The sequence below is a fragment of the Oryctolagus cuniculus genome, chromosome 6 (genome assembly GCF_964237555.1).
Source record: "Oryctolagus cuniculus chromosome 6, mOryCun1.1, whole genome shotgun sequence".
In the NCBI taxonomy this organism is placed as follows: domain Eukaryota; kingdom Metazoa; phylum Chordata; class Mammalia; order Lagomorpha; family Leporidae; genus Oryctolagus; species Oryctolagus cuniculus.
Genome location: NC_091437.1, coordinates 164321453 through 164339253, shown reverse-complemented (window position 1 = coordinate 164339253; position 17801 = coordinate 164321453). Strand labels below are relative to the sequence as shown.

The window sequence follows — 17801 nt, the reverse complement described above, 5'->3', positions numbered from 1 at the left end:
GGCTGCTCAGGGTCCAGGTGGGGTAGGAATCCCACCCCCCCAAAACTGCACCTGGACTCGACACTCAGTCATCTCCTCCCAGGCCTGTTGGTTGAGTTCCTGAGGTCTGAGGCCGAGTGTCCGATAGTCCCCCTGCCCTGAGCCCAGCACAGACACCTCAGAGTTGGCCCTGGCCTCTCTTCCACAGTCTGTGTTCCCCTAGTTTTTTTAAGGTTTATTTATATTATTAGAGAGATAGAGATAGAGATAAAGATAGACCCTCCATCTGCTGGTTCACTCCCCAGGTGGCTGCAATGTCCAAGGCTGAGCCAGGCCAAATCCGGGAGATTTCTCTGGGTCTCCTATGTGGATACAGGGGCCCAGACAATTGGGCCATCCTCTGCTGCTTTCCCAGGCCTTTAGCACGGAGCTGGATTGGAAGTGGAACAGCTGGGACTTGAACCGGCACCCATGGGGAATACTGCTGTCTCAGGAGGTGGCTTTACCTGCTGATCCACAGTGCTGGGCTCTCTCCTGGTATTATAAGGACGTTTCCTGTTGAAGCCATTTCCTTTATTTCAACGTATTTGTAAAGTCTGGACAAGCAGCTTGTTGTCTGGCATCCTGATACACCTGCGTCGAGCACGGGGCAGGTTTTCTGTTGGCCTCCCACTGGGGCCCGATAGCTTTTCACGTACTGACCTCCCCGGGGCACGTGCAGTTGTGTGTGCTGTCGGTGGTCCTGTCTGCAGGGTCTGCTCTGTGCTGCTGCACAGTCGTGACCACGTGTGTTGACTGCTGTGTGCTCCCCTGTGAATAACCATACCCTTGATCCCATTCCCTGGGACAGATAACACAGGGTTCCTGCCAGGTTGTTGCTTCGGTGGACATGTTGAAACCCATAGCTTTGTTCATTCCCGTAGGATGCTTTATGCAGAAGTCAAAACACCAGTCCACGAAACTGAGCCTGTGGCCTTGGTCAGAGGTGTAACTCAGGGAGGTGGGGGCTGGTGTCCTCCCCAGGCTCTGGCTCTGTGGCATCCTTTGTGCTTGTTTAGTTTCAGTCATTTTGACTTTAATAAATGAAACTTCTGCGCAGCACCTCTGTGCCCCTGTCATTAGGATTCGCATCTCTCCAGGCCTCGGATGGCATCCACGTGTTTACGGTTGGTTGCTCACTGATTGCGTCTCCTTTCCACGGCACCCTGCCCCTTTCCTGCATGCTTGGGGACTTGAAGGTGGCATCGGAACAGTGGAGCATTGTGGCACACAGAGGCATGGGCTCACGGGCAGCTCTGGGACTCGGGGAGCAAGGGGCCAACGTGTGACCCCTGCACGGGAGCTGACCCCACAGCAGGCCTGGGCAGCAGAAGCAAGAGGGAGGTTGAGGCTCCAAGTTAAGCCCAGGCTTGTGGGGTCCCTGGACTGGCCATCCCCTAAAGGCACATTCAGAAGTACAGGGCCATCCCTCAGCCTGGGGTCTGGAGCAGGCCTCCGGGCATCCAGCCTTCCTCCCTGTTGAGTGCTGGTTGCTGGCCAGGCCCATGGGGACACAGGCCCCTGCCATCAGAGCTCTAGGAGTTGACTGGGCAAGACAGGATGTGTATAAAGTCAACTCGGCAAATGGCCATGAGTGCTGAGGGGGAGGGCCTGGGACGTAGACAGCCCCTGAGAAGCGTTAGTGATGTTGATAGATGAAAAATAGCTCCATAAAACCACAAGCCCCAGGTGAGGTTAGATGGTGAAGCGTAGGTGTGGAAACCAAAGGACCATGGAGTGGATGGCTGCACCTAGGGGATCCCGACCCCCAGGGACCCTCAGAACCTTGGTGGTGGTCGGTCCCAGGTCAGATACCCATCTGGCACCTGAGGGATGGAGCCCAGAGCCCTGGTCAGCCTCAGGAAGGTGGCTCCTCCACACTGAGGGGCCAAGGCCAAGGGGTCTCCCCTGGCCAAAGCCCAGGATTGGCAGAGCCTATAGAAGAGGCATCTGAAAGATGCAGGCCACTCAGGGCCCCACGGTGGTGCTGCTCGTGGGGGCTGTGGCTGACTTCAGTGGCCCCACAGCCACGTGGTCCAGCACTGCTCTGAAGCGGGAAATGGAAATTCAAGAAAAAAAAAAAAAACCCCAAACCCTCCTCGCTGGGGCTCTGCTGTCCTTGCATTGCAAGATCAAGGTGCCAAGCCCAGCCTGAGCATGTGCCCCTGGCCTCTGCGATCCCGGAAAGCCCCCTGCGATGCACTTTCCCGCACCATGGTGGCTTCTGCCTCGTGAACAAACACTGCAGAAACCCTGAAAAGTTTTAAAAACTGGGTTTCAAGTGCTTATTTTTTAAAAATGTGCCATCCAGGAGACACAGCAGCGTAAGCATAGTCTCTGATGCAAGAAACCCATGCAAGCCTTGCATAAGAAGGTAGATGGATTGATCCATGCACTTGAAAAGCTAAATCGATTGGTCCGGAAGCAGAAGTGGGTTGATCTGTTCGTTTCTCCGTCATGAACCCGCAACCACATGCGACCCACAAGGATTTGCGTGAACTTCCCCAACTCTTGGCTCGGAAGTGCTTCTGGGCCTCCTCGGCCTGCCCCAGAGCCTGCGTGGCCGAGTGCCTTGGTCGCTCATGTGTCCTTCACCCAGCCACCACCCACATAGACCCTCAGTGTCTTGAGGATGACGGTCACACCTGTGTCTTACCTGCTGGGGCAGGGCCAGTCCTCCTTGGTTGGCTCTGAGCAGCAGGGGAGAAGGAACCAAGCAAGGCCGAAGATCGAAGTCAGGTCTCTGAGCTTCCACCAGCAGGTGTGTGTGTTTGGATGTCATAGGCATCAGTGCGACGGATGTCAATGAGGTATTGTGGATCTCGGGCTTGGATGAAGTCATGGGAGAGACAGAGTCCCGGGAGGCCACGTGTGCCACGTCACGTTGGCTAGGAAGTGTCACAGAGGAAGCAGTCCCCGAGGACCCCGAGCAGGACGCCGTCACCACTGCAGCACTGGTCTTCAGGTTTCCTGGGTGCGGCGGCTTCAGCCCAGCTTCTGAAGCATGGTGAGGGCAGGAAGGGGCTGAGAGCCCCCAGGCCTTGAGGGGCCAGCTCTCTGCTTCCCACGCTGGGGCGGCCCCTGAGTGGCCGCAGCGCTTCCTCAGCTGCAGTAGGGAGGCTCATGAGGAAGCTGAAGCGGAGTGCCCGCCACATCCCTGTCGTGCACTCCCTGCCCCACCTGGGCTCCTGGACGTTCAGTCCCTGCGCATGTAGTACCTTGTTCTCCACAGCCTGTTCCCGCCACTTTTTCAGGCAACTTCAGCCTTGTATTGTAAAAGTTGTGTCCCATCAAGAAGTGCTGCTTTCCTGCCAAAATTCTGCATGATCAGGTCTGGTCCACACTGAGGAGGAACAGGGAGAGCTGGCCTTGCACAGCCGGGGAGACTGAGAGTATCCGTGTGTTTCCCATGCCTGAGGAGGAGAGCAAGGGCCACAAGCTCCTCCAGGCAGCCTGGCCATCCCCACCATGGCTGGGCAGGCCTGAAATGTCACTGGAAGTGCAGGCTGAGGGCGTGTTTCCCCTGGACTCTCTCCTGCCAGCCTGGCCGTCCCTGCCATGGCGGGGCAGACCTGATATGTTGCTGAAGTGCAGGCTGAGGGTGTGTTTCCCCTGGACTCTCTCTTCCAGTGGGCTCCCAGCCCTGGCCCCTGCAGGGCCACTCTTGGAGAGACTCAGGACGTGGAGGCCACCTGCAGTGAGGTCCCGGAAGGCGATTGAGCCTCTGAGTCCCTTCAGCCTGCCCAGGAGCTGCACTGTGCATGGGGCAGCCCATGCGGTGGTGTGGAGCCTGCATTTAAACCCCAGCTCTGTGCTTTGCACGTGGTGGAACCCTGGCCAGTTCCTCCGTCCAGAGAGTAAAGGGATCCACAGTGTGAAGGCACCCATGAGGGTAGCATTGAGTTAATGTTTATGAAGGGCTCTAGAACTGTGTGAGCTCTCCATACAAGGTGACTTTGAGAAGTTTATGGAAAATGTATTATGAAAAAAATTTGTGCCAGAATAAACTTCTATTTGTTATTTGAAAAGGCAGAGTAATGGAGAAAGAGGGAAATATAGAGGGGGAGAGGGAGTGGGAGAGGGACAGGAAGGGAGATGGGGGGGGGAGAGAGAAAGAGAAGGGAGAGAGAGAGAGAAGCAAGGGGACGTGAGCCCATGGGCTGTGCTAGCTCTGCCTTGGCTGGGACTCCCGACTCCCTTGCTGGTGCCCGGGTAGTTGGAGCTGGACTGGTGTCTACTGGTCCTCCACTCCCCATCTGTCAGACGTGGAGCTGGGCTGCTCAGTGCCCTTCCAGTTCTGGTATTTGATGGGGCCCTACTAGAGCTCACTTTCTCAGGAAGCTGTCTCATGTCTCAGCTCAGCAAGCAGCATATTCCCACCTTCCCCTGAGACACATCCTCCTTGCTGCCTGGCCTCACCAGGCATGGAGCTGGGCCAGGGTCTCGGCACCGTGCAGCTGGGAGCGCCGCTGTCCCTCCATCACTGAGGCCACCCCAGTGGCCCCAGGATGGGGCGATCTCTGCAGAGAGAGGAAACCCCTTGTGGGCATTCTCCTGAAGTGGCCTCTGGAGGCAGAGTAAGGTGGCTGGAGTGTCTGTGGGTCCTGTGTTGAGGGACCTTGAGCTACTATGGACCCCAGTTCTCTCTGGAATAGCATTCCCCTGACAGCTGTGAGCCACGTGGCCATTGGAGGCCTGAGGCTGTCCAGGTACCCTGCCCCAGCTAAGAGACAGAGGCTTGGGGCAAGGTGGCCCTGATCAAGTGGGGAGAGCCCAGCTGTGGAACCAGAGGAACAAGACTGTCACCCGGCTGGGACCTGAGCCAGCGCTGAGCCTCTGTGCGCCTGTGCCCCTTATGGAATATTTTGGGATAGTCATACGCATCCCAGGATGTGGCTCTGAGGGTCACATAGGATGTGAGAGCAACACAGGGCTTGGCACCTACCGGGTGCCCCCATGGTGTGTGACAGAGATGCTGGCATTTGGAGGAATAGCTTCCAGCAGAGACGGACATCCCCAGCCATTCCACTTTGGCCCCTAGCCCTGCCTACAAAAGCCCATCCATAAGTCACCTTCAGGAGAGTGGTCCGTTCTGTTCAGTGGGGGCAGGTGCATGAGGGCGCCAGCTGCACAGGGACACTGGGAGAGGGGCTGCTTGGTGCTTGTGGGTAGATACTCTGCAGCTGGCACTCTGAGGTGCCCACTGCTCGGCTGCCGTGCCTCCAGGCTGACTGGCTCTTTAGCGCAGATGGTGGTAGAGTCCACTTGAGAGATCCTGAGTCCCTGGGTTTGGGCACCATGGGTTTGCAGAGCTCCGCATGGGCTAGGTGGTCAGGGTGGTACCGTCTTCACCCCTGGTGATGAGCCTGGGGCCCTTCTCAGATCCCAGGCTGCAGCCATGGCTCCCATGCTGGGAGACTGGCCCTGACCTCCCTCAAGACAGAGGGCATGCTCCCTTCATCCTTGTGGGCCACACCACCCAGTCAGGACACACTGCTCGCTTGTGTGTGCGTCTGTGTGTGTCCATTGCATTGTTGAGTCAGGGGAGTTGATGCAATGCGTGGGCCTATTCATTTCTGAGCCTCTTTGCCTACCAGGCCCCTTGGGGGCTGTATGATGCATCTGATGCAGGTGCTGCCCTGTGGGAGAGTGAAGTCGTGCCACGCACAGGGCAGAGAGGGGCCCACATGTGGGGGAGAGGCAAGATGGTAGCTGACTGGGTTCTAGGAGGAGAGACCACTTCTGCTTGGGGATGGGGATGCCAGACACTGGGGAGTCTGCAGGAGGAGGGGGCCCTGAGTTGGGTTGTGATGGTGTTGTCTGCCTGGGTGGTTTTCTGTTAGGGTCACTTTACCTCTGTTTCTTCACAACTCCAGACAAAGAAACAAGCGGACAAAAGGGGAACATGGTGTGGGCACATCCTTGCTTAATAAGCAAATGTGTGGTGGTTGTGAGGGTTTAGGGTCCTTGCCAGAGGCCATGGAATTAGCGTGGGAAGGTGGGAGTCTGTGTGCATCTCTCCCGGGCGCACACCCTTCCCAGTGCCCTGTGCTGCCTGCTGACCCTGGGTGAAAGGACAGAGACACCTGTGGCCAAGCCTGGACAGGTGAGGACAGGAGTGGGCTGGTGTGGCAGAGTGGGGAGCCACAGGGCAGCTTTTGGCTGAGCGAGGGAGCCGGGCCAGACATCCCTGGATGGCCAGATTGATCCTGCAGGAGGGGAGCCCTTGAGGTCTGGGAGGTGGAGGGATGCCCAGGATTGGGTTATGGGAAGACTGCTTGGACCACGGAGTAGGCAATGGATGAGTGCCAAGAAGGAGGAGGGGCTAGAGGCTGCAGGGGGTGGGGTGCGGGCAGGAGGAGGCTGGGTGTCACTGGAGGAGGAGCAGAGGGGCCCCTAGGCTGCCCTGCTTCCTGGAGGCTTGGGGTAGGGAGGGCTGCAGCTGATTTCTGGGTGTTTTCAGTCCTGGCAGTGGTTGACCGGAGATCTTTCCTGTGTGTGAGGGAGAAGAGTGAGAGACAACCCCACCTCCCCCTCCCACAGTAAATGTCAGATCAGCGTCAGCATTTCAGAAATTAATGTCAAGGACTGGCAGAAAACCAGGTGAGGTTTTCGGCTTTAAGTAGAACACAAGCTCCCTCTGCTGTCGGAGACTGAGAACTGCAGCAAGTGGACTGGGAGCCCAGGTTGGGGTTGAGACAGGAAGTGCCAGGTCTTCCCTTTTGAGCAGTCTGACCCAGGGTGCTGCCCCCAGTCTCCAAGACTCGGTTTCCTTTGCCGGTTGTGGAGACAATAAGTCATATGATGGCTGCCCATTTTAAAGGTTATAGAGCCTGGTTTCGCACCCAGGACTCAGAAGAGAACAAGGCTCAATTACCCTGTAATTTCATGCACACCCATCTCCCTGTTTGTAAAGGATGTGAGAACCAGAGGAGACCCTAGAGCTGGTCTCTTAGGTTTCATTCTCCAACTCAGAGAGGGAGCTGGACCCAGAGAGAGGCAGCTGTCAGTGGTGGCAGCGTGGTTGCCTGGCTTCTGTTTCGGCTCTGGCTCCCTCTCCAACCTTCTGTTCCCAGTGCTCGTCCTCCCTGCCCGGGTGGTGCCCCTCTGGCCTGTCCCTGTCAGCTAATTTGTTTCCTCTTCTGTGCCATGCCCTTGGTTCTGGTTCTGCCTTACCAACTTGCACTCTGCAAACCTTCCACCTGCTGTGCACGGTTCCCTCACCTAATCCTCATGGCAGCTTTTTTGGGTAAATAAATACAAGGCTGCGTGGATTTCACAATCTTTTGCACTCAAACTTTCTTTAGTTTCATTTACCAAGGGGTTTTGCGAGCATCCTCGTAGGATGCTCCCTAGCTGTAGATGGGGAAACCGAGGCACACAGAGTCTATCCATGTGTCCTCTACAAGGCCCCACAGCATGGGAGTGGGTGGGCCAGGGTTTGGATGAGGTTCCAAGGCTCACACCTACTCTACGCCCTCATCCACTGGCACGGTGCCCACATCAGTCACAGGCTGCACCAGGGCAGGTGTGATCCTTGTAGGGTACAAAGCCCGGCCAGCCCCACCCTGCAGTGTAGCAGCCCAGTGAGAGGCCCTGGGGTGGCCTCAGCCCCGGTCCTGCCTTGTTGCTGCCACCTTGCCTGAGCTGGCATTTGGCGGCCTTTTAGTGCCACATGCTGCTCTTGGCCTCTCCTGGTCCTGCATCTCTCACTCTCCCTCTCTCTGTCTCTGTCCTTGTCTCTGTGTTGTTGTTTGTCACTCCTCTTCCCCCCCATCTCTTTCTGTGTCTATTTCTGTGCTCTTTTCTGCTGTGACCTGTCTCTCCCTCTCCTGTCTCTGTGTTTCCTTCTCCATCTCTATGAAATCTATTTCTCTATAGTCTGTGTCTCACTCTCCTGGCTCTCAGTCTCTGCCTGTTCCCGGCCCTCATTCTCTGTTGTGCTCTCTTCTACCCCACCCCAACCCTGACTCTCCCAGCTCACTTCCTTCCCTCCCTGGGTCTCTCATTCCCATTCCTCTCTGTCCCCCGTGATGAACCCATCTGTCTGTGTTCCAGCGTGTCCGCCTGGCTCCCTTCCGTGTGCTGACACCAGACCAGCCAAGCCCTCCCTGTGCACCTGCAGCCGTCTGGAGCTGCATCTGGGAGCACTCTTGGCTATAGCCTACCCCATCTTATCCTGCAAGTGCAAACAAGTAGGAAGTGGGGACCTGGGCACTGGGCAGAGCCCTCTGAGTACAGGCAGAATGTGTGAGATGGAGCCTGGCCAGCACGCCCCTTGCTCTGAGCACCGTGGAAGTGCCAGGCTCCAGGGTGGTGCAGGGCACAGGAGCCTGCTGCAGAAATAAAACCGTTGTGGCTGATGCTGTGGCGCAGTGGGTTGAGCCACCACCTACAATGGCGGCATCCCATGTGAGCACCAGTCTGACCTGGCTGTACCACTTCCAATCCAGCTCCCTGCTAACACACCTGGGAAAGCAGCAGAAGATGGCCCAAGTGCTTACCCTGGGCACCAGACGCCCACGTAGGAGATCCCAATGCAGTTCCAGGCTCCAGACTTTGGCTTGGTCCAGGCCCAGCTGTTGTGGCCATTTAGGGGGTGAACCAGCAGATGCGAGATCTCTCTCTTATTCTGCATCCTTCCCTCACTCTAACAATCCCATTTAAATAAACACATAAATCTTTTTAGAAAGGAAACTCTAGGCTGGAAGTTAGCAGAGCTCTTGATCTTGGTCCTTTTCCCATCGCTGAGTTTCCATGTGACCCTGGACCAGCTGCACCCCCAGGCTGTGGGTGTCCTTCCTTGTGAACAGGGGGAGGGGTACCTGGGCTCTGCAGCTCTCAGCACCATAGGGAGCAAGGGGAGAGCCTGACATGCCAGGAGCCCCTGCTCAGATCTTGGGGTCAGAGAAACACTGTGGGTGAGGGGTCAGGACCCTCAGCTCCGGCGTCAGCGCGCCCTGCTGGGGTCACGTGGCTTCAACCCTGGACCTCTGTTTCTACACCTGTTATTGGCTCTCCAGTCGGCCAGTAGACGTTTGGGAAAAGAGGAAGTGCGGCAACAGATGCATACTTGCTGAGCTATTTTCTCCATCCCCCAGCTCACTCAGGAAGAGACTTTATTAAAAACAATGTTTGTAGAATCTTGCTTGAAAGCAGAGCTGCGCCTTTCTGCTCTGGTATGTTTCCATAGTTCATCTTTTACATTTTTGAGATAATATTTTTAATTTACTTTTTTTAGATTTTATCTATTTGAAAGGTGGAGTTACAGAGAGGCAGAGAAAGGAAGGGAGGGAGGGAGGGGTCTTCCATCTGCTGGTTCAATCCCCAAATGGCTGCAATGACTGGTACTGTGCCGATCCAAATCCAGGAGCCAGGAGCTTCTTCTGGGTATCCCATGCGGGTGCAGGGGCCCAAGGACTTGGGCCATCTTCTACTGCTATCCCAAGCCATAAGCAGAGAGCTGGATCAGAAGAGGAGCAGCCAAGACTCAAACCAGTGCCCACGTAGGATGCTGGCACTGCAGGTGGTGGCTTTACCTGCCATGCTACATTGCTGGCCCTTGATTTACATTTTAGTCAAAGGCTTAATGCTCCACTAAGTAGGGAATCCAACAAATAAAAAGTTAAAAGAGCCTAGTTTGGTGGGAGTACAGCAAGGCCTGTAAACAATCATTGGATGAAAAGATGTCTGTTTCACTCACACAGTCAACTTTTTTTTTTTTTTTTAAGAGTTAGAGAAATCTTCAGTCCGCTAGTTCACTCCACAAATGGCTGCAACAGCCAGAGCTGGGCCAGGCCAGGGCCAGGCCGAAGCCAGGCCGAAGCCAGGAGCTCCATCCAGGTCTCCCATCTGCTGCTTTTCCAGGCCGTTAGTAGGGAGTTGGATTGGAAGTGGAGCAGCCAGGATATGAATGGAATGCTGGTCTCACAGGCGGTGGCTGTACCTGCTGTGCCACAGCATTGGCTCCCATATATTGTAAAATGGTCTGAATTTTTAAAGTATTGTAATATGTCATTCTTAGCAGTTTCTGAGGATGGGAGCCATGTGTGATGAAGGTTACTGCGGATGCAAGATGGGGCCGCCCAGATGCAGCTGCAGTGCTGAGACAGGCAGGGGCGACCCCAGGAGCCAGGCACCCTGTGTGGGGTGTGGGGAACCTGGGGCCATCGTCCATGGTTGCTGGGGCCCTGCACTTGGGCAGCCTGAGTCGGTAGCTCCCCCTTTGTCCCCTGATTGACCTGGGCTGCATCTGTCTTTGTCCCAGACCCAGGTAGAGAACCATTCCCCAGGGAGAGGCCATCTCCCCAGGAGAAGGGGAACCCCACCGAGGAGAAAAACCTGCAGGAGGTCCCCAGGTGATCCGGGCAGGGAGGGCTATGACACAGAGTCAAGTTGGCGTCCCAGGGACCCCACCCAAGACAGGGACAGCAGAGCGGGCAGAACACCCAAACTCCTGTGTCCCGGGACAGAAGCACCTTCCTGAAGAGGCGGTGCCCTTCAGAGGGAGGAGGAGGGCAGGGGTTGGGGGGTGAAATGACAGAAATGGGAGTGTTCACAGTGATTGTCGCATGTCGGCTTCCAGAAATCAGAGGATGTCAAATGGGGCTGCGCCGTGAGGCTCGGGCTGGGCACCAAGGCACAGAAAAGAGCAGGAACACAGCCCCTGTCCTCCCGTGAGCCGGAGGGATGGGACCACGCGTGATAAATGCAGATGGGATTCGGGGATGTTGGGGAGGCGGAGACAAGACCATGCTGCGGTAGAGCAGGGTGCCTGCTTTAGAACAAGTGGTCAAGGAGGGGACGTTTAAACTACAACCCTCAGAGAGGCCGGCAGTCGCGGCGCATGGGGGCAAGGAAGGAAGCCGTGGCAGCTGGGATGCCACAGGAGCCCACCCACGTCCATGCACTGCCACCTTTCAGCGAATCTGCCTGCTTCCTCCAGCTGAGTCCTTGTGGCCCCAGGAATGTCACCAGCCAAGAGGCTGGACCTAAGTTACCCCAGGAGTGGAGCCCACCCCGTGTGTGGGTCTAGGCACAGGAGACGGTGTGCATGCAGAAGCAATGGCCTGGCACAGCATCTGAGCTGCGTCACCCTGTGCCTTCGTCCTGGTTATGGTGGGAGGGCGGGATCATCTCCATCCTGTGAAGCACAGAGAGACAAAGGGGACTTGCCCAAGCCCGAATCCCCAGGACACGCTGCTTCTTGGCCGACAACCAGCTCTCAGGTCCCTTCCAAACACTGGAACAGGTGGATGTGCAGAATGAGTGAGTGAATAGTACGTAAAATACACCTGCACTTTTGCAGACCACATGGCAGCCTGAACTTACCCGTTCTTTTGTTTGACTCCTCGCGAGGACCTGGGAGATGAGGAGTGGCCATCCCTCAGCACACGTGTGGAACATGAGAGCAGGATATGACTTAGCTTCTCTGACCCTTGGCCTGTGCTCCTTGACCCTCAGCACACATCAACCCCGCACTGCTGTGTGTGTGTGTGTGTGTGTGTGTGTGTGTAGCCTGGAGCAGGCACTGTCAGGCACTCAGTGTTGGCTTGCCCTCCCTGAGTCTTCATTTCTTTGTTTTCCTTCTCTTTCCAGGGGGAGCGAGGCCTGGATGGATTCCCCGGGAAGCCTGGGGAGGCAGGAGAGCAGGTAGGTGGGCGTGGGTGCTGGTGGGCTGGTTTCAGCCAGGGTCGGGGATGACCAGACCTGCCAGTAAGCTGTGCAGGGCCTGGCCCCTGAGTTTGCTCCATGCTCAGCTGGAGGCCTCATGACCACATCCAGCTGTCTGGCCAGATGTGACCTCCAGGAACTCCAGAGCCAGAGGGCTCCCAGCAAAGACGGCACTTTGAATCCGTTTTGCGTTGAGTCGTGGGTTGTGTTATCAGGAAGGGCTGTGGACGAGGTGCACCTGTTAACACCACGTGTGTGCAGGGGCATTGTTGCAGCCCTGTCCACAGACTGAGGGCTAGAAACAGTCCAGTGCACATTGAGGGACTGGAGGAATAAATCAGGATGCACTGGTGCAGGGGAACCATGGGCAGACGTGGAGAGCAGCGAAGACACTTCTTGTGTGCTGGTGTGGATGTCTGGGCGACGCCTGGTTCAGTGGGGATCAGAGGGGAGAGTGCAGTGGCGTGGGGCATGGGTGTATGACTTTACGTAGACCTGGCTCAGAGGACAGACAAGGAAGTCACTGGGCGTCTGGTTACCTGGGCCAAGGACTTCAGGTGGCTGCTGGGTGGGGTGGGACAGGAGCTTTCATGCATCCAAATCTCAAAGCAAGTGATGTATTTTCCATTCCAAGAGTGACTGAATTTACTTATGTAAGGGGTTATCAGGTATACATTTTTAAAAGGTATACATTAAATAAAACCTGAAACCATATATGCATTTGGAAGACATTAGGAAAATACATTGCATAGTACATGTAATTTAACATGATATTTTAGCCAATTATCTTTTTATAAAAAATATCAACTCATAGGTAAAATAATTAAGGTCTGAAAATTAATTATTTCCTATCTGTCCACTGTGTGCTGCAAAGGGAAGGCTTGCTTCTGTGTAGGGCACTGAAGAGGGGGGACGCCTTCAACATCCCTGACTCCAGCTCTGAGGGTCCTGGGTCTCCAGGGGGCTTCACTTGGCCCAGGTGGAGTCCAGGCTGCCTTTCCTTGTACGCTGACCCTGCAGTCCTGGGTGGCCCCTGGCCTCTCAGGGTCTCCATGATTCCATTGGATTTCACCTCTGGGACCCAGGGCGGATCTCGGCTTTGTATTTGCTGCTTCTTCCTCTTGCCCAGATCTCTCTGCCCCCAGGAAGGGGTTCTTAGCTCTCAGGATGTGTCATCTGCCTGCAGTACCATCTGTAGAGAGGAAGCCTGGAGGTGGGGCATTTGGGTTCGTTGAGGAAGAACTTTCTAGAAATAAGCACACTGTAGAAAGTCTGGTCTAAGGGAACCTTGGCTTCCCAAGAAAAGCCCAGCCCAGCCCTAGGGCCACCATTGCCCCTCCACTGAGCACACAGCGTCCCTACTGCTGCTTCTAACTTTCCTTGCTTTCTTCCAGGGAAGACCTGGCCCTCCTGGTGTGCCAGGACCCCAGGGAGAGAAGGTAAGCCAAGCACTGCAGCTGTGTAGCTGTAGCAGGTGCAGGTGATGCATCGGGTCCCCAGGGAGGGTCCTGGGCTGAGGCTCTGGGAACACAGAGCTCCTAGCAGGTGCAGAGTTGAACATCAGAGGCTCAGATGGTGTCTCTGGCTGTCCTACTTTGACTTTTGTGTTTCAACCTTTAGGAATAAAAATCTGCCACAGAAGAACCCAAGCACCTCTTATATAACATGCAGATGTCTTAACACCCAGTGCTGCTTAAAATGCTTGTTGGACTCAGGAATCAATACAGAGCATCCTTGTACAAGCTGCTCCTCCTTGCTTCTGTACATTATACAATTTTTGAGAAGAAATCCGAATGGGAATGTTGAAAATGCACCGACTCTTTCGTAATCGAGATTGCACTGGGTTCACTGTTTTAGGATCTCTTCCACAGTGGCTGAATACATTGCTGGTTAGCATTCCTGCATCTCAGCCAACATGATTGCTCAGAGGTCTTGGTCAGTGGTGCTGTGGTCATGAGAATGTATGTGGAAACCTTCCAAGGCAGCCAGGATAAAGCAGAGGGAGACAGAGAAGGTGTGGTGTTGGATTCAGGCTTCGATAGGAGGGCTGCTGGCGGACAGGTCTGTCTGGGCTGTACTCTGCCCCGGCAGATTCCTAGCCGGGCCCTTGGGAAGACGTTGGACACCAGATTAGAGGCCAGCTGGGGAGAGGAGGCATGGATGCCGGAGTGGGGAGCTCAGCAGCTTCACCTGTGCTGGGAGATGCTCACTGCAGAGCCTGGGTGAAGGTCATTGTCCTGAGTCAGACTCGTTCCCGGCACAGGCTCAGAATACAGAAAAGGAAAAGGGCTTTCCTGGCTCTGCATAGAGGCAGATGGGCACACTGTGTAAATCAGTAAGTAGGTTGCCCGGGCTGAGCACTCCCCAGCCAGGCAATGGGGCCTGCAGAGGCTGATGCCTTCCACACTGGCACCCCTGGGCCTCAGCCCGAGTGGATTCGTCTCTCTCCTTGCAGGTATTTTTGCAGTTGGGGTTTGCAGCATTGTTTTTTTCTGATGTCAGGATTTTAATCTATTTTTGCAGTCCCTTGACAAGGGATGCTAACTTCCAAAAGAAGTTTGTTTTCAGGTCGCGAAGAGGGAGTCCTCCTTGAAGACGGGACGTGGGTGACAACTCTGTTTCCTGCTGCATGTGCTTCTGTGTGTGAATGTACATGCACATGTGCATGTGTGTATGTGTATGCGTGTGTGTGTGTGTACATGTGAGGCCAGTTACCGCAGGGCTCAGACTGATCACTGTGAACATCATGGGGGGAAGGAAATGATTCTAGAAAAGACTTTTCGTTCCATTGCTTTCTAGGTTTTTGACCTTGTACAGGTAACATATCTCTGTGTCTGATTCTCCTCTCAACAGAGGAAAGGTAGTATCCTAGGGAAAGCGAGCTAGTCCCTGTGAAGTCATTAGAGAAAGGCCAGAATAGAAAGTTTTCTTTGATAACTAAAACAGCAGCACATCTGGTCTCATATTGTGAGCTAGAGTGATCAACATAGGTGTTAGTGTCAATCGATTTCATGACTGTTATGGAAAACTCACATTTTGATAATGATAAATACAATCATAAAGCAATAAAGTGAATATAATAGTGATGGAAACCATAAATGAAAGAAAGCAGTTTGTAACTCAGAATATTCATTATTCAGTCACTTAGAGCATTCTCTTGACATGCACACACATATTTAAGGGAGACACACAAACTAACATTATAGTTCAGAATGTCTTCTAATAATTAGATATAGAAAAAATTTAAAAGTATTTGTGAGAATATAGGGGAATCACTCTGAAGGCTTAAAGAACACTTTTGGAGAAATGGAGAGATTTGAACTGGCTTCTGATTACGTGTGGATTTTCATGTTTACATATCAAGGAAATGTCTGGAAAGATACAATGCTACAAAGGGCTGTGTGAGTGCGTGCACACATGTGTGAAAGTGTGTGTGCACGTGTGTACAGGGGTGCTTGAAGACAACAGTCTGTGATGCAGAGCCACCTGAGGCAGGACTCAGTTACTGTATGTGAGACGGGAAGCTACATTAAGGAAAAACAGTTTTTTGGAAAGCATTTGATGCTATGAAAAAACAAGATGATTTTTTTTCTAAGTCTTAGAGGCAAAGATAGAAGATAGCAGAATCAGGGAGACAAGTTGTAATGGTGTCAGTTTTGGTGCCAAAGGAGAGTCCCAGTCCATAAAACATCACCCTGAATACAGCGAGAGGTGGCAGGTGTGCCCTGAGTCACTCATTTTAGCCCCGAGCCTCCGGATTTCAGAGATGCTTTCATATTTATTCAGTGACTCATTTCCCAACCACTCAACAAGAGTGTGAATAAGTGATTGTGTGGTTCCCAGCTAGGCTCCAGATAAAAGGAAAAGTCTCCTAGCCCTTATGTGAGGTCATTTGCTATAAGCAGTCTCCTTGATTTAGCTTTAGAGGAATAAAAGCACTAGAGATTTTCTGTTGCCACAGTTGACAAATGTTCCTCATTTAGAACCACGATGCAGTTTGTGCCCTGGGAAATCGGGTCAAGCCACAGCCGTCATAGCTCAGGTGATTTGCACAGAAGAGAAGCAGGCCTGACCCAAGTCTCCTGTATATAATGAATGAGTGAGGGGAGTGGGGTCGTCACCGGTTTTTAGTTCTTCATGTGATAAATATGTATAGAATGCTGGTCATGTGAGTAACCCCGATCTTGGCACAAGGAATGTGCCAGAAGGTATCATCACTGTTCTTAGCTGTGCCTGACCCAGTGCCTGCTGCACGCAGAAGCTCACTGAGGGATGCTCACAAGCAGCAGATGGTTTTGCAAGTTCCTGGGCTATTCACAGCGCACCTGCTGGTCCTAGGCACTAGGATGGGTGTGTACAACAGGGGAAGGAAGATCCCTGCCCTTGAGAAGCTGATGATCTGGGTGCAGACACGAATCAGACACAGAGAGCTGTGAATACTCTATGGAGGGACGAAGCCCAGGCATGATGTCCATATGTGTTATGGACACAGAGAAGGAAGTGAACCCCGGGCTTGCAAGAATACGGGAGGGTCGTGCAAGGGTGGGGGCATTGAGTGATTATATCGAAGTGTGTCTTATCTTTATGCAGGGTGAGGTGGGACCTGCAGGACCTCCTGGGTTACCGGGCTCTGTGGTGAGTCACAAGGAGTTGGAGTCATGGACTGCTGTGGGGATAGAATTGAGTTATTGGAAGGGCCCTTACCTCTGAGAATAAAGCATAACTCTTCTGACGACATACGTTGGATAGACCTGTAACACCAAAAATGAGACAAAAGCCATGAAGAGTCAGGAACCACTGCACTACGCTGCCGTGGGAGTACTCTCGATGGGTTGGGGAGTGGTTGGTTTGTGGAGCGAATGCCACTGCTTTTGCCAATGCCTGGTTTGTGTCTTAGGTGCAGAGAGAGGGCCTGAAGGGAGAACAGGTAAGTGGCCGTGGGTCCTTCCACTGTGGGATTCAGTCTGTAGCCGCGGTAGAAAGACCACAGCCATCAGGTTGGGCTCAACTGGAGGCTTTCGGAGTCGTGTGGAGTTGACTTTCTGCCAGGAATGCAAAAGGCCACATCCATTCCTGTTGGGAACTTGGAGAGACGCAGGGAGGGGCCGTGCATGGTCATTGTTGGGAACTTGGAGAGACTCAGGGAGGGGCCGTGCATGGTCATTGTTGGGAACTTGGAGAGACGCAGGGAGGGGTCATGCATGGTCATTGTTGGGAACTTGGAGAGACGCAGGGAGGGGTCATGCATGGTCATTGTTGGGAACTTGGAGAGACGCAGGGAGGGGTCATGCATGGTCATTGTTGGGAACTTGGAGAGACGCAGGGAGGGGTCATGCATGGTCATAAGGGGGTGGGGGTCGATGTGTGTTTGTGTTTCTAGGGCGCTCCAGGACCAAGAGGACACCAAGGCCCACCTGGGCCACCAGGAGCTCCGGTAAGTCATCCCTCCCCCAACCCAGGGTCCACTCTGGACACGTCTGGGCCTAGAAAATGGTCGTGGCTCCCATTTCTGAGCGTGGTGCTATCCCAGAGGCATTCATATCACCCTGAGTGGCAGGGGCTGTCATCGTCTCCCTCCCGCACGTGAGGAGCTGAGCTTCGAGGAGGCAGTCGGGGCACAGGTCATGAGTGTCCAGGCGTGGAACTGGGTTGCTGCCCTCAGAGACCACAGCCCTGCACAGGCCAGGCTCGGGCTCCAGGGGATTCTGCCTGGTGGTTTTGCACCTTCCACTCTTGGATGTGACCTTCTCTGGATGCACTTCCTCTGTTCCCATATCTCTGACCGACACTGACTACACAGAGGCTTAGAACAGCCCAGCCTCAGTTTCCCCCTGTGCTCAGAGTGTAGTGATGTCTAAAGAACCAGCTGAAGAAGAGGCCAATCGGGGAAACCCTAGACAATTTTCTGATGTCAGTTCAGACTTGATAGTTAATAAAAATACAGGAAACTCACAGGAGTCCCTACATAAGGCTGTGTCTTCTGGAGATATAGTGCTCCCTCTTTCAAGTTTGTCTGTTCAAGTATATAAAACAATGCCTGCTTATAAATGAAGATCATATTAAACTATTGAGGCCCATTTCTCATTAGCATACATTTATGCAATTTTTGA

The 17801-nt window shown here is 53.9% G+C and overlaps 1 protein-coding gene across 2 annotated transcripts in view; it reads left to right on the top strand.

Annotated features, from left to right (window-relative positions):
- The window catches only part of COL22A1 (collagen type XXII alpha 1 chain), a 261951-nt gene that overhangs the window by 104287 nt on the left and 139863 nt on the right, over positions 1–17801 (top strand). For both annotated transcript variants that reach the window (XR_011389346.1, XM_051844068.2), the window contains exons 17-21: positions 11617–11670; positions 13086–13130; positions 16282–16326; positions 16589–16618; positions 17072–17125. Coding sequence is in view for 1 of the 2 variants with exons in the window: in XM_051844068.2 (XP_051700028.2) it covers positions 11617–11670; positions 13086–13130; positions 16282–16326; positions 16589–16618; positions 17072–17125 (228 nt within the window). In the remaining variant the exon portion in view is untranslated. The remainder of the gene's footprint in view (positions 1–11616; positions 11671–13085; positions 13131–16281; positions 16327–16588; positions 16619–17071; positions 17126–17801) is intronic.